This window comes from Siphateles boraxobius, unplaced genomic scaffold (genome assembly GCF_051911475.1).
Source record: "Siphateles boraxobius isolate OS27281-9 unplaced genomic scaffold, OSU_SipBor_1 20, whole genome shotgun sequence".
Taxonomy (NCBI): domain Eukaryota; kingdom Metazoa; phylum Chordata; class Actinopteri; order Cypriniformes; family Leuciscidae; genus Siphateles; species Siphateles boraxobius.
This window is the reverse complement of record NW_027508811.1, coordinates 12,032,649-12,047,924: the sequence shown is the minus strand read 5'-3', so window position 1 is coordinate 12,047,924 and position 15,276 is coordinate 12,032,649. Positions and strand designations below refer to the sequence as shown.

Sequence of the window (15,276 nt, the reverse complement as noted above, 5' to 3'; positions counted from 1 at the left end):
TAGTTATGTTTTCAAAAGATCATGAATATTTATCGGTATAAGTCCTACCTTTGAGTCTCATGAACGTAAAAGCCTGCGTGCGGATCTTAGCATATCTCCATACTCTTAGTCCTTACTTCCAGCAGACAAGTTTTATTCTTTCTTTTTATATAACACCTGCAACGCTTTATTTGCTTTGATTGCTATTTTCCCTCCTTTATCAATCTAGTTCAATGGAGCAGAGGTTGCTCTCCTTTTTTGTTGTCGTCTAAACCGTTTAGTTTTGGATGATCGGTCAAAGGTTGTGAAAAGCAGCGGGGAGAGGCAGGACGCCCAGCCGAGGAGGGAACGCAGGAGGCCGGACAGATCTAGTGGGCTGCATCGACGAAACGGACCATTAGACAGGGAAAAGCCATGGCTCACAGCTCTGGTCGATCAGGTAAGCGCAGGGCTCTCTTTTCGTCTCGCCAAACAGTGTGAGTGTTTATTTTCTAGCGGTAGGGGTGAGTCGCCGTCAGCTCAGGTAAGAACATACAGTAGGTGTTGTACTTTTCAAACGCAAACTACTTGACCAGCGACTATTGACCGCCCTATACTGTTGCAAGCGCAGTCGTTTGCTCTTACGGTTGTAATTTAATTGGTGGGAATTCTGACATATGCCTTGCCAATCTGTAGACTTCATTGAAGTGGCAACTGATTCACGCTGGAATTATGTTATTATGTGATGTTAGCTGGGCCCGTACGTGTGTTGACATTTGTGCTCACTGTAATCCATAATAGCCTTGTATTAGCCTACTGCGGGCTTTCCCATTGCATAATTCAAATAATTGTTAATTTCCCCAAAACATCAGCCTTACTCCAATCGCATTGTTTTTATAGCAATATTATTATCGCATAAATAGACTGATATTTTAAATAGTATTATTAGGGTACTAGTATTGTTGTTGTTGTTAATATTGCTGTTGTCGTCGTTGTTTATGCAGTTCGCTTAATTGAAAACAGATCATATGCTAATTCGCCTTTCTATTTTGGGTGTAAATGTGAAGATCAATATAACACTTGTAATAATCTAATTCATTATGGTAAAATTAAAAGCAAGTACAAAATCAATCTCTGATGCTGTGGACAGAACTCAATTGATGGTCCATCTGTTCACTCTATAGACACCATGAATGGGTAATCTAAAGACACAGCTGATATCATGACTCTGGTGTTGTGAATGCCGTTTTGTTGTTTTGGTTACAGGCAGCGGTCAAATATTTGGAAACCTCATATATTTTTTGTTGATTGAAGTAGGCTACTAGATCTTAAAATATCTCAATATGTAATTCATATAGGAAAGAGTCATTTGGGAATAAACTTATGTTTTTGTAGTAGGCTATATCATTTTGATATTTTGGGCAACACAACTCAAACTATTATAATTATTATTATTATTATTATTAGGCTAATGTCAGCAGGCCTATTATTTTGCAAACTATTAAATTTCTATGATAATAATTTGAACTTGACAAGAGATTGTTTTTACTTTTTAGTTTAAACTTTCTTTTCACGTAAAAAAAATGTTGTTGCCAAAAATAACCCAAAAAAAAAACATCAACAAAAAAACGATTTCTCCATTATTTTTTTCAGTCTGTAACAATTGAATACCTCTCGAAAAACACGATTAAGTACTCTAAAACAATCCCGCGACTGAAATTAGCAATAAACGTATCAGACTCCTTAAAATTCCATTATAGGTTAGCCTACTCCTGCTGTAAAAGCTGCATACTTGCATTTAGCTAGGCTGTAGCACACTGACGTGGACAACAGGTCTAGTGGAGTGGAAAAATATCGATTGGTGACGTTGACAATATTACAGTGAATGAGTTGAAACCTATGGGCTTTTAAAAGTGAAAATGGAAATATTGGAAAGAAGTGATTTTCTGCGTTCTCATTGGACGTTCAACGCTGTTCACTTTGACTAACAAACTTATGTGGCGTATATAGTAGAGGCTGTCAAAACAGATGCACTATATCACTGCACCTTCTTGTGCAGTTGAGTAGCCTATCTCTCTCTTTTCTGTCTGGCTCTCTCGTGACATGTTCCATCACTCTCTCCTAATAGTTATCCTAATAGTAAAACCTCCTGTTCACAAAATAATACAAAATTAAAAGTTTTCAAACACACCTAAAAGCAGACATAAAAAAATGTGTTTGCATGTTAACCCGTTTATTTAAAAGGCCATGTTTGAAATTTATTACACATTTTCCCTTTCGCCATATAGTACTTTTTTTCTGATGAGCCACGTGAAATTTAAAAGCCTCAATAGCCCGCCTTTAGAATTCAATGGCCACTATGATCAGTTGCAATTAGTTTTCCTATCATTTAACAGAGGAAGTAACTAATATAGTAAAGGGGAGTGGAGGCAAAAAAGCTGGGGTCTTGCGGGGAAATAAAAGCAGCTTTAGGGGAAATGTGTAGTCAAGTGTGAAATTACAGCCCATGGTGTTACATATTGTACCAGAAGCTCCCTCCAAAAATACTAACAAAAAGAAGAATCGTCCCCAAATTTAGCCGGGAGGCACAACATAACATACCCTCCTGTTCTTTTAGCCGAACCTACAACGGTCACAGTGCGAACACTTTATAAATGTGTAAGAGCCTTCAAGTCAAGCCAGAGCCTGCACTTTTCACCAATTACTACAGGCATTTTTTTTTTGTTTGTTTTAAACAGCAGTTATGGTGCTTAAATGTAGCTCTATGTGTAGGTTACGTGCCGTTTTTACTAAAAACGAAAACAGTTAAAGCAATAATAATGGCAACAATAATAGCATAATAATAATTAATTGCGATGAAGGTAAAATAAGTGCATACGTTTCTATTTGTAGCCTATTTTTACGGTTTAAAAATACATTTTCCAGAAAAAAAAATTAAATTTAAGATAGGATAACTTTATCACTTGCTTCAGAAGTGGGAAAAAAATGTAAACATGATCACTATGTATGGATCCAGGATCTAAAAACATGTATGATTCTTCTGAAATAGGCTACATGATTTTCCTGAGATAAAAAATATAAACATTTTATAACGAATTTTAGATAGATAGATAGATAGATTTAAAATAAAATAAAAATAGTGAAACTTCAAGTGAAGCGTATAGTCTACTAATCAGATAGCATAAACAAACTGACAAAACCTACCATCGATCTCAGTTCTAAAAATAATCTTATACGTCTGAGCTTTAAATAAAAACAATAAGTAGCTGTAAGAAAAATAAACAAAACTTACAAACATTAATTTCATCAATTGTCATCAGCAATCAAGAATTTAGTTGGATAGCCATAAAACAAACTTCAAGAGCCTCCATCAGTGAAATAAAGCAAACTAAGCAGCGCCATCTACAGAAATGCCTACAATACAGCAGCACAAACAGCATGGTCAAAAGAGACAATCCTTTCACTAACATTTGACAGGCCAAACTTAGTAGGGTTGACATATTTTAAAATGCAACGATAATACAGTAATTCTTCCTTATACGATAGCTTTCAGATGCACTAGCAAATCTTTGTCAGAAATGGAGATTATAGGCTATATGTAAGGTCTAGGCTATTTATATCTGCAGACTGTGAATATTTATGCTACATTGTATTGTTTACATTTTCGGTATTTCCGAAAACAGCGTAGGGCTGTATGCCTTTTAGAAAAAAAGCCACAAGCTAGGTTAATATTGCTTAACAATCTAATAATATTTAACGCCAATCCATTATAGGCTAATCGATGTTCGGAAAAATTTGAAAACATCCGACAACACTTAGGCTAATCGAGAAAAAAGACAGTAGAAATAGAAATCATGAAGGATAAGACCTTCCGTCATCCCTAACTAGTCTCATCTTGACAACATAATGCCCATCAACAACACGCACAAAAATACATTCAGTCTATACGTTTAGGTCATGATTTAAACATGATTCATGTAGTTTGACAACATACAGTTTAGAAATACCACGATGCCTGGCCGCTGGTGGTACCGCTTCCTTTCCACTTGTCTTTTAATTTCCTCGATTTTTTTAAACCCATCTCTCCTCATTTCCCTGTTTGCATCCCTCCCCTTCCGAAGTGTCAGATGAAGAGACCTCCTCATTTGGTGCTCCAGCTTTTTGCGTTGGCGAATCACAAAGTGTTGGAATCTATTGCCTTTGTCTGACATGTCATCCATCTCTATGCGAGGGGGGATCTGGGAAGGAGGGGGGCGGTGGACTGCAGCTTTTAGAAACAGACACACTGAGAAGAGGGGTTTCAGTCTCAGCCCAAAGCTTCTAACAGGCACATCCCATTCTTGAAGAGAGGGGGACCGAGAGACACTCGCCGTGTCCATGTTTTTTCTTGTCATCCCCGGACGAATCTGACTGTACCCCTCAGACTTTACTAGAAACGCTTCTCCATATCGAGGAATTTACACTGCAGTTTCACCAGAGGACACTGGAGGAGACGCAACCACTAATGCTTGCGTTCCCTTAAATATGTAGCTGACAAATATTAACTGAACGACTGATTACGCTAACGTTCCTGCGTAAAATATTTTTTTGAGAGACTAGTGCAGGACATGATCTGCACCTGACCAGCCTCGTGTCTTCATTGAATGGACTGATCAGCACGAGATAAAGTTCGTCGCTCGCTGAAGAACTTCTCCTGTAGGCTACATTGGCATCGGAAGCACTGTGCTTTGAACGGATAGCGATCTTTATTAATTCCAATTATAGCTACATAATCGAGGCGAGACGGCGACCTCAGTCGATTATCTTTCCTTCCTTTGCTATCCCATGGATATTCACTGCAAAGCAGACCCCTTCTCGGCGATGCACCGTGAGTAAAATATCAGTTTTTTCCCCCTTCAAAATCTCTACCTTGTTTAGCATAAATCAATTCTAAATTGTTTAGCGTTTCGGTAGAGTTGGCTTTGTAAGACTATACCCTATAACCTGTCCGCATTAAGCTACACACTCTTGTCAAGTTTTTATAGGTCTTACAAAAATGTACAAATAATTGTTTAAATATTTTATAGGCTAGACTTCTTCTCGCTCAGAAAGGCGAATACGGAAAGTAGTCACCGTGAAGAAATATCAGCGATCGCTTATGTTATTTTAAGCGGCCCTAGTCGTTTGTTCCGACAAAAAGTCGCTCAAAAAGTCGATTACAATATTTAGCGTGGTTTAATTTAAAACGACTCATTCTGCGTTGTATGTAAAACGTAAATGATGAGTGCATATTTCACGCAGTATATTTCTTATTTTTATTTTAATGAGTGAATTACTGGCACATGTGATAGATGTCTACCTACTGCAAAAATATAAAGCAAAATCGCAAGAAATGTCTAACATGTGCCAACGCGAAAATACCAGAAAGAAAAACCAAAGATTAAATTATTTTACAAAACATTGCCTTTAAAATGTTTACATTTTAAAGCGCAGAGTTTGCAATCAAAATAAATGTGCTTACATTTTGAAAAGCAGGGAGAAAAGGTTTGCTGTTAGGCACAATATGTTTTTTTAAAAGGAGATTTTTTTGTTGTTGTTTTTTTTTTTTTTTGCTGTTGCTGTATTTGTTGAAAACACGGTATTGAAACAAGGCCTGGGTATAATTTAAATAATTAATTCTTAATTATTTTGCCGTAGCCTACTCCCTGGTTGTAATATGAGTTATCAAAGCTCTTTTTAATTATTTACAATAATTGTGCAAGGAAAATTAAACAGGTTGAAACACAATCTATGCGACATGTGTTTGGCTGCAATGGAATAGAAGAGGAAAATACTACCTAACTATGGGTCTTGTGGGTAGAATAGCACATGACGTTTTGCTAATATTTACAATCACGATTGCGTATAAAAATAGAGGGTTACGGGTGGAATAATAATAATTTATTATTATTATTATTATATTATCAGTACAAATGTATAAAAATGTGTAGGCTAGCTTAGTTATTTATTGAGCTGACAAATATGTAAACATAAAGCAATTTATTAAACTATAAATTAAAAATACTGTCCAACTTACATTAGCCTATGAGGAAAACATTATTAACTGTCCCGTGAACCTTTTGAGGATAATTGATTAATATTGTCATATACAGAAATAGTAGGCTACGCCACAAATCAAACAAAAAAGAACAAGGATGTCAAAACATTTTACGTATTCGTTTTTATTAAATTTCTCAGTTATTATATAGGCCTACATTATAGCTAACTCTCTTATTGTTTATGGTTGTCCACATACAGGTAGTGTGTGTGTGTGTGTGTGTGTGTGCGCGCGCGCTCTCTCTCCCATGCGGAGAGTGTTAAAGAGAAAGAGAGAGAGAGAGTGAGGGGAGAAAGGGAAAATTAAATGCTTCTGTGTGGTAGGCATGTTAACGACACAGCCTATCTTCTATATGTATGTAATGTTATGCTTTTTGTGTCTGTGTTGTTGTATCCCATATAGGGCACGGCGGTGTGAACCAGCTAGGAGGGGTGTTTGTGAATGGCAGACCCCTACCTGACGTGGTCAGGCAAAGAATCGTGGAGCTCGCGCACCAAGGAGTCAGACCTTGTGACATCTCAAGACAACTACGGGTCAGCCATGGCTGTGTCAGCAAAATTCTCGGAAGGTACGAAAAATTACAGATGTAGCAAATTTGTCCTATTATAGAGAACTAATACTAGTCAAATGTTATTGCTTCATGTAAATTAACATCTTAAACAATATTGCCTACTGTAATGTAACGTATTAGTAAGATTTTTTTTCCTTTTAGTGAAAAGGTATAATATTAAATTCACTGACCTTAAATTCATTGTGAAGGAGGAAGGATATGTTTTCTAGGAAACTGTTATAGATTTTTGAATTTTGTGAAATATTTTTCAGCTATCAAAAGGATCTTATAAGGTATTCTGCACTTTAAATGTTCCTTAGAATTTATGAGATGTGTTGGTGGCATGTATTAATCGTGGGGTGCATGGGACATATATCAGTCGCTGAGGAAACCGTTTGATAAATGAATGATTGCGATTTTAGATCGCAGCCTACGAATGCTAATGATTGAAGACGCAAAAACTATTGAATGTACGTGTTAAAATAGAAATTACACATTTTCCCGTCGCAAGGCTTGGGGAAAAAAATAACATCTGATAATTTAAAAGTCAAAATATAATTAAATCAGTAGCCTAAGTATTTATGGCCCGTATTCATAATTCACTGTTTATAAATATGCCTCAATGCCACACGCAACAACAACAACAAAAAACGCCATCGCTAAGACGTGAGGACAATTTTAAATAACGAATTATCGTTCATCTTTTCCAGATATTATGAAACCGGCAGTATTAAACCTGGAGTTATTGGGGGGTCCAAACCAAAAGTGGCGACGCCCAAAGTTGTGGATAAAATCGCAGAATACAAGCGGCAGAATCCCACAATGTTCGCCTGGGAGATCCGAGACCGACTCCTGGCCGAGGGCGTTTGTGACAACGACACAGTACCAAGTGTTTCCTCCATAAACAGGTAAAGCGGTTTGAAATTCCATTTTCACACTTTAAATTTCAAATTTATTTGAAAAGCGTGATGTCATCGACAGAACAGAACTATTTGTCAATTCCGTTCTCTACTGACCTTCAGAAGTAGGCTAGCTAAAACGGCGATTCCAAACACTAACGGCCAAATTATCGTCAGCTATTTAAAATCCTTTTGAGGCCTTGTACTGAAAACTATCGTTTCCAATTTACAATTGCTTATTCCATGGGTGATGTTTTTGCTTTTTTAAATTCTTGCTCTCGGGGTGGTCTCAAATGTGCAATTCAATCCCAAATCTGTCCACAGCCTGCAGAGGATCTATAGTTGAGGTCGCGAAAATCACATCTGTCTCGATGAAAACCAATCAATACTCTGTAACCAGATCCAGTGGCACTGGGAAATGCGCGAACATACCTCAGTGCTTGATACGGAATCTCATCTCAATAGTTCTAAAAAAAAAAAAAAAAAAAGATATGTAGCCTATATATATAATGCAAGACAAAAAAAGTTATTGTAAGCTATTTAAATGTGTTGAAAAAAGAGATGTGTAATTCAGTAATGTGTGTGATCCATTAATACTCACTTTATCATCTATTCTATATCTATTTCTTATCATCTATTCTATATCTATCTAAAAAAAAATGACATGTACTGCTTAGATTAAACTGGGAAGGGTCATAGCACTTGCATATTATTGTCCCATTGTTAGTTTCACTGCTTCTATTGTTCTCATTTGTAAGTCGCAGTGGATAAAAGCGTCTGCTAAATGAATAAATGTAAATTATCTTAATTGAACTTATTTTAACTAATAATAATTACAATTAATAAATCTAAATTATTATCATTAATAATGTGTTTTAAATAAGAATAGTGCAAACAAAAAAATATAATTGTGAATGGGTGGATGTGTAACTGGGCTTCTACCTCAGCAATTTCAGTAAGTTATTAACTTTCCAAGGACTAACAAACAGGCCCTGTAGTCCTTATGTTATCATAAATAATGCAAAGGAGATTATATGCAGAAATGCCTACCTACATTAAATCAGTCAGTTGAAAATAAATAGTCTTAAGTTACCATTCTCATTCTTATTTCTTATTAAAATACAAAGGCTAGCAAGACTATCCCAAGTGAGATGGAGACATGGTGGTGGGAGGGGGGTTTTAAGAGTGGAAGAACAAGGTGAAAAAGGCCTACCTGCAAGCAGGAGTAATGAACTTTGGTTAGGAGGCACTGTTCCATAGAGCTGGCCAGCAGCATTACATTTTAATGAGCTGAAGAGAGATCATGGGCCGACCCGCACAAGACATTTCCGCGGAAAAAGAAAGAAAGAAAAAAAAACAGGGGGGAGAGAGGCTGAAAAAATTCATTTCATGCACTATGGCTGCTTAAAAAGGGCAATTTGAACAGGTCTCAACACATGTATGTGGTAAATTTTTAATCTGCATTAATGACATGAAAGAAGAGCCACTAAACCTTTGTTTCCAATGATGTTAAAGTTATCACCTCCGAGGAGGGCATTGTAAGGACCTCTGTTTATACTGTATATGAAATGAATACATATAGGGATGCAACAAATTGATTTGGACTGTTATTCTAAATCATACAAAATATGTTTTTCTATGCTCAGGGGACACACATCGGATAAACCATTCCTGAGCTAATTATTACAAAACTTGCCTGTATTATTTAATAAATTAGGTGTTGCTATACAGTATACATCAGTGTGGGCTGTTTTACAGTGAACTGGATTACTGTACCAGAACACTGTCCTTAAAGCGACCAAGTACAAATAAAATGCAAATACAATATTTTCACATTTCCTATAATCATAGCAGGCTGTAGTCCTCCAGTCAAACTGTAAGCCTTGTGCCATTTCAAACAGGTGTTCTTGTACCCTGTCTAAAAGTGTTCCCTCACCAGTGAGCTGACTTCAGGGGCAGGACCCTCATGCACTGAGTGCTTAAGAGGTTGACCTCTGCTCTGTTGACTTTAGAAGATGTCCCAGCTTTAAGCACATTTTCTCTGCATGAATTATTAAAGATTACACACTGTCTGGGGTGTTCTCTGTGTCCTCCTCTCAGCATGAAGTCACTGGCACACAACCAGTTCTGAGCCCTTCTTCGCCTGAATCCTAAGCATCCTTTCAATAGCATCGATTCATATTTTAATATTTCTACAGGGAATTCTCAGCACCCTGGCAAGTCATTAATTCACACCTTCCAAATAGCTCATTCGATAGTGAGAACATGGATCCAAGCTATTGAATTTGTGTTGCTATAGACACAGGGTTAAATCATTGTTTTGGAGGGATGTTAAAAAAAAAATCACAAAATACTGATATGGTGTTTGTTCAGGAAGATATAAAATAGAATAAAATAATTATTGTATTGATATTCAATTTAAACACACTATATATATATATATATATATATATATATATATATATATATATATATATTATATACATAGTGTGTATATCATTTCACTGAATCAAATTTTAGTCATAAGTATTGATTTTCTAAGTGCATTAGAACATACAGAATTAGGATTTCCTTAGAAATGAAATTTACAGCCATATTATAGTTTATACAAATGTGAAAATGTGTAGCCAACGAGTATAAATGTGTTCCTAGAATAAGGTGACAGCTTCTTCTCTCAAAAGTGTGTCCCAGATTAAAGACATCAGATGCTGCAGTGGGCTTTGGGTAAGCAATAAGACACTATTGCTTTCCTGTCACATATAATTTATAGCCCTCTATTTGCATCTGTTCTTCTCTGCCTCTAATTCCCAACTTTTTTATCCCCAAGTCCCAATCAATATGGCCTCATCCATGCTGGCACCTCTGCATGTTTGTGCTAGAAAAAAAATGTCGGATCTGGGAAGTCGCTATCCACACTCTACAAGCAATCTTCACTTGCTTCAGTGAGGAAGAGGATAGAGGGAGAGATTGAGATAGATAAAGGATGAGAAGGAGAGGGAGAAAGATTATTAAAGCTGAGGCCAATTCGGGGCAGTGAAGCTCATCATTGAGGTGAATTGATGTGATTTCATGCTTTGTTTGCAAGATCATTCAGATCAAAGTGCAATGAAGACTTTCCCCCATATCACACCTTCGAGGTAGTGGGACTTTATCATATTTCTAAAGATGGGATCCCATTTGATTGAATCCACTTTCTCCGCGGTAGCTCCCACTCTGCCTCTCACACCTACTCCATGATTGGCCCTAATACCCCAAGATTGGTTATTTGTGACAGAATCAGTGCATCTATATAGGAAGGCTCTAAAACAACACTAGAGTTTTACACACGCAATGGGTCGCATCAGGCTATGCGTAAAATGATCCAGCGAACCAGCTGCTCCCTCAACTCATCGTGTTCTTTTAACTGTCATTTCGTAGGATAATTCGCACCAAAGTTCAGCAGCCTTTCCATCCATCCGACGGCACAGGAACGCCTCTCTCCACAACGGGACACACTATAGGTGAGACAGCATACATTTTGCATATAAACATTAAAATCATAATGACATCAATTATGCCTGTGCCCTAATGTTAATTCATTCTCTTTTAAGGTGATCTTGAGAGCACTCCATATACGTTAACCTATTCCTGTGCTCTTTCAGTGCCCAGCACAGCCTCCCCACCTGTGTCAAGCGCTTCCAATGACCCCGTGGGGTCCTACTCTATTAATGGCATCCTAGGAATCCCTCGCTCCAACGGCGAAAAGAGAAAACGTGATGATGGTAAGAGACTGGATTTCTCTCCATCGCTTTTATTCCCCTCTCACTCCTTTTCTAGGCCTCTCTACAGCCCCCTGTAATTTCCAATTTGTGTGAGGAGATGAAGATGGCATTTTGATAGCACTGGACAAAGCATTTTGTAAAAGAAAAAAAAAAAGGGCTCTCAAGTGACTTGTTATGTAGTAAAGCAGATTGGACTGTTACATTCTGCCATTTGATACTATGGTGTTTGTACGGCTCTAGCACATTTTATTTGATGATACAGTAGCTCTGCGCAAACAAGAATATGCCTACATCCGAATCATGACAGAATAGCGCTTAGGTAGTGCGTCAGGGATACGGCTTTATGCTTTTGTAAATAATACAGGTCAATGGAAATGAAGACAAAGAAATCAGCAACGTAAATGCATTAGGAAATGGCAAAAAAAATGTGCTCAGAACAGACTGGAAAGGCAGAATATAATGCAAAAACTAACTGATGTGCGATTTATAATTGACTTAAAAACCACTCTAGACATATTCTGACATTTTATTTTCACACAATTTTCTGGCTGTGTATTTTTGCTTTTGAAGAACTGAAATAGCAGCAAAAAGGGAGCTGCCAACCTGCTCATGCCAACATTCCCTCTCCTTTTATAAATGAGAGGGCACATACCGCCTAAGGCCTAATGGCTGATCAGCTCTTCATACAATCGCCTTTTGAATGCTAGTGAATAAACATCCATGTGGCACTGGGCCGAACGAGAACACAGAAAGTGCTGTAGTCAAAGGGAGGAAGGTTGAAGTGGTTGGAAATGATCTCTTAAAACATTTATCAAAGCAGGGCTACTTGCTTCTTTTATGTTTCCGTCTCTTTAGTTCTCTGGAGTGGCAACCACTTGGATGGGAGGAAAATAGGATATTGTAAGTTTTGTTAGCCCAACTTTTTCTTGCTTGCTAAATCACAAGTCACTCGAGTCTGATCAAGTGCTCTGTGAGGGTGTGTGTGAGTGTGTGCACGTGTACGTGTAAGGTTGTGTGTCGAGGGGAGGGGGATGAAACGGAGCGCACTGACGCTTAATGATATCTTTATGGAAAGAGCTCTGGATCATATATGAACACTGTGAGAAAGCGACTGTGGCAAATCACATTTGCTACAGCGTGGCATGCGCTTACAGAGTCCATCGTGGGGCTTTTCCTCTGCCACTGTCATAGACCGCTTGCTTCTACAAACAGAGAAAGGACATAACATGACGAGAGGGGATTACCCAGCCAAACGCCAGCGCCGGTAGTTATTCCTAGTTTGATTAGAACTGACACGACATGAAGAGTGGATGAAGGGCTTGAGTGTAATTGCATCATAAAACACTAGGCGGGAAAACACGAGTTTACTTGCGTGCGCAATTTCAAATTTAATACCGCTTCAGCGAGGATTACCTTTTATTATAACGACTAGAGTAAATATTCCTGTTGTTGCCAATGTGTTTCCCCTCCTCTGGCCTCACACATCCTTATGCAGGTCTCTCAAGGTGTACAGAGACATTTGTAGGGCATTTGTCATGCCGTGTCCCTGATGAAGAGCTCATGGCTGGTAATTGATACAGTGCCAAATGTCTAAAAAGCATTGTGTTATTTAAACTTAGCCCTTATTTCACACCAAGACATCAGGGAGGCAGAGTGACAGCCAGTGTATGGTTTCAATTTCATAGCAGCCCAGCAGCCTTGGGCTACCTGAGCCTTATTTGGCTGGGTGAAGCCAATCTTCCCTTCATTAGATGATGACATAACAGAAATATGCTAATCCGATTTTAGGAAGAGGTTGAGAACAGCCAGTACGGGGAAGTTAAAAGTCATGTGTAATGAGTAAGCATTCAGTCAGTGCTTGATTTAAGAGACGTAGGCGTCCGCAGTCTTCCTATTTGATGATGCTAGTGCCCTTTAAAAAAAAAAAAAAGGTCCTCATTACAAGAGTGATATGGAGATAATGTAGTGTGACACGCGTTATGTACACCAGGTCTTTGCAAGAGGGGCTTCAGGGACACAGGTGTCATAAGAGTCATTAATCTGTCATTTTCATGTGTTACTGCAAATTAAAAGTAGCGTGTTGCTCGTCGGCTACGGGTGACGTTCGACGTGGTGCGGACCTTCGGAGAAGGGAGGGAGAGGTTGGGGGGAGCCTCCCAAGATTAGTTCTTTGGTGGCAATAGCTCCCTGCAAGTTGAACATAGTGACATTTAAGAGAATTTGCAATTCTGCAGAGAAAAGCTATTAATTCACAAATTAGCACCCCCTTCCTCTATCGTGGATGTGCAAGCTATTGAGGAGACAAAAGAAATAGCCTAAAGGGGAAGAGAGAGACACAGCCCTATCTGTGTAAAGATTGGTTTATATGTCTGCAAGCAGTGATACCAATTATGCCAGCACAGAGAATGCGCCTCAACCTTATTGCTGCCTTCACAGGCCCTTCAATCCATTGCCAGATTTATTTGTGTATCTCATTATGGAAAATAGAATGCCTCTCTTGCCAAATGCATTAATGGCAAAAGAGGGAAATTAAGCCTGTTTGGGATTTCTCATTTGTCAGAGTTAATACTTTGTTACAAAATGACACAAATGAATGAACTGAGTTAATTACTAGCGTATAGGCTCGAGTTGGGTTTTTCCACGCAGTTTCTTTCTCACCTATCCTTGCGTCGACTGATTAGCAGGTTGGTGTGACCCAGCTCTCTTCCATCTGTATGAGTCCAAACATAACCTACATAGGGAGTAGGCCGGTTGCAATAAATTACATGCAAAAACACAGATTGACGCTTGAATCAGCTGTGGGAGCGTGCGTTCACGTGAAAGAAATTAAAGTGGGTTGATTTATAAGGCCTAGCGGCGTATTTATTTGACGTTAGCGCGATAAAGGGATTACATCCGTGCCATCGTGGTACAGGTACGGAAAAGTTTTACTTTGTACCTTGTTTGTTCATCTAAAAGTATTGCTTTGAGAGTGAGTGACAACACACTTCAAATCCCCATGCTAAAATAGTATGGCCCACAGCTAGAATGCTTTAACCGGTGCTTCCATTTCATGGCTTGTGAGATTCTATTGTGTCAATATGGATTCTACTTTAAAAAAGAATAGAAATGAAATACATCCAAACCAAGAAATGGATTGGCCTCAGTCTAAATCGAATAAGAACATCCCACCGATCTCATCATGATGATGGCCTCTGTATGAAAGAGAAAGCCCAGATTTGAGCGAGGCTGCAGAGCGTAACCGGCAGAGAAGAAGGTGCCGGGTTCCTTATCAAAGGACACAAAAGGTCTATGCCCCCGCTTGGCTGATACATCTGCATTCAAGCAGACCCTCCGCCCCAGCCTGGCCGATAGCGCAAACGCGAAAATCTGCAGCACGAAAACATCTAAGGGCAGGGTGGTTCGCTCGAAGAGGAATCATGTCAGAGAAAAGTCAATTATGAACGCTGATGCTGAGAATTAATGGTGCGCCGCATTACGCAGATTTTAAAAGGAAAGAGAGTGAGAGCGAGGGAGATACGCGTTCATTAATTGCGTTCCAGAACGCTGCGTCACATGAGGCCGATGTGCTAAATGACGGACCGGGTGTGAGTACAGTAAAGAAATGTGTTATGGGTGAGATGAAAAAACCCATGCTGACAGCGGTAGCCTGAGAAAAGAAAAAAGGAAAAGGAGAGAAAGCGCAGCTCCTACTGGCAGCCTGCACACTGTTCAGCGACGCTAAATTGAATTAATAAAGCCTTTAAACACGCTGTAACATAACAGGAAATTAACAGTCCCGGTTGTGCTGCTGCTGCTGCCTCGTCCTTTCTCTCCCTCCATCTCTCTTGTTCTTTCTCTTATTGTCTCTTCTTCTTCTGATTTAGTTATTTGCTGTGCAGTCTTGCAGCACTGTAGATTTCATAAATAGGACTGCCAAACCTGTATGACATTTTCGTCTGTGGAACACAAAATAAAATAACATTTTTAAATCCGTACATTGTAAGTCAATGTATGAAATATGAAAAAAACAAATAACATACTTAAACAATT

At 38.6% G+C, this 15,276-nt stretch overlaps 1 protein-coding gene across 15 annotated transcripts in view; it reads left to right on the top strand.

Annotated features, from left to right (window-relative positions):
• The first annotated feature begins 276 nt into the window (after positions 1-276).
• pax2a (paired box 2a) overlaps positions 277-15,276 on the top strand; it is a 33,171-nt gene continuing 18,171 nt past the window's right edge. For 4 of the 15 annotated variants that reach the window (XM_077236815.1, XM_077236809.1, XM_077236814.1 and 1 more), the window contains exons 1-6: positions 4,638-4,825; positions 6,437-6,602; positions 7,295-7,492; positions 10,901-10,983; positions 11,074-11,244; positions 12,100-12,144. In XM_077236815.1, the coding sequence (XP_077092930.1) occupies positions 4,783-4,825; positions 6,437-6,602; positions 7,295-7,492; positions 10,901-10,983; positions 11,074-11,244; positions 12,100-12,144 (706 nt within the window). In that variant the 5' untranslated portion in view covers positions 4,638-4,782. Of the gene's footprint in view, positions 419-4,105; positions 4,826-6,436; positions 6,603-7,294; positions 7,493-10,900; positions 10,984-11,073; positions 11,245-12,099; positions 12,145-15,276 lie in introns of those variants that run through there. The other 11 variants (XM_077236817.1, XM_077236821.1, XM_077236810.1 and 8 more) reach the window with 7 other exon arrangements.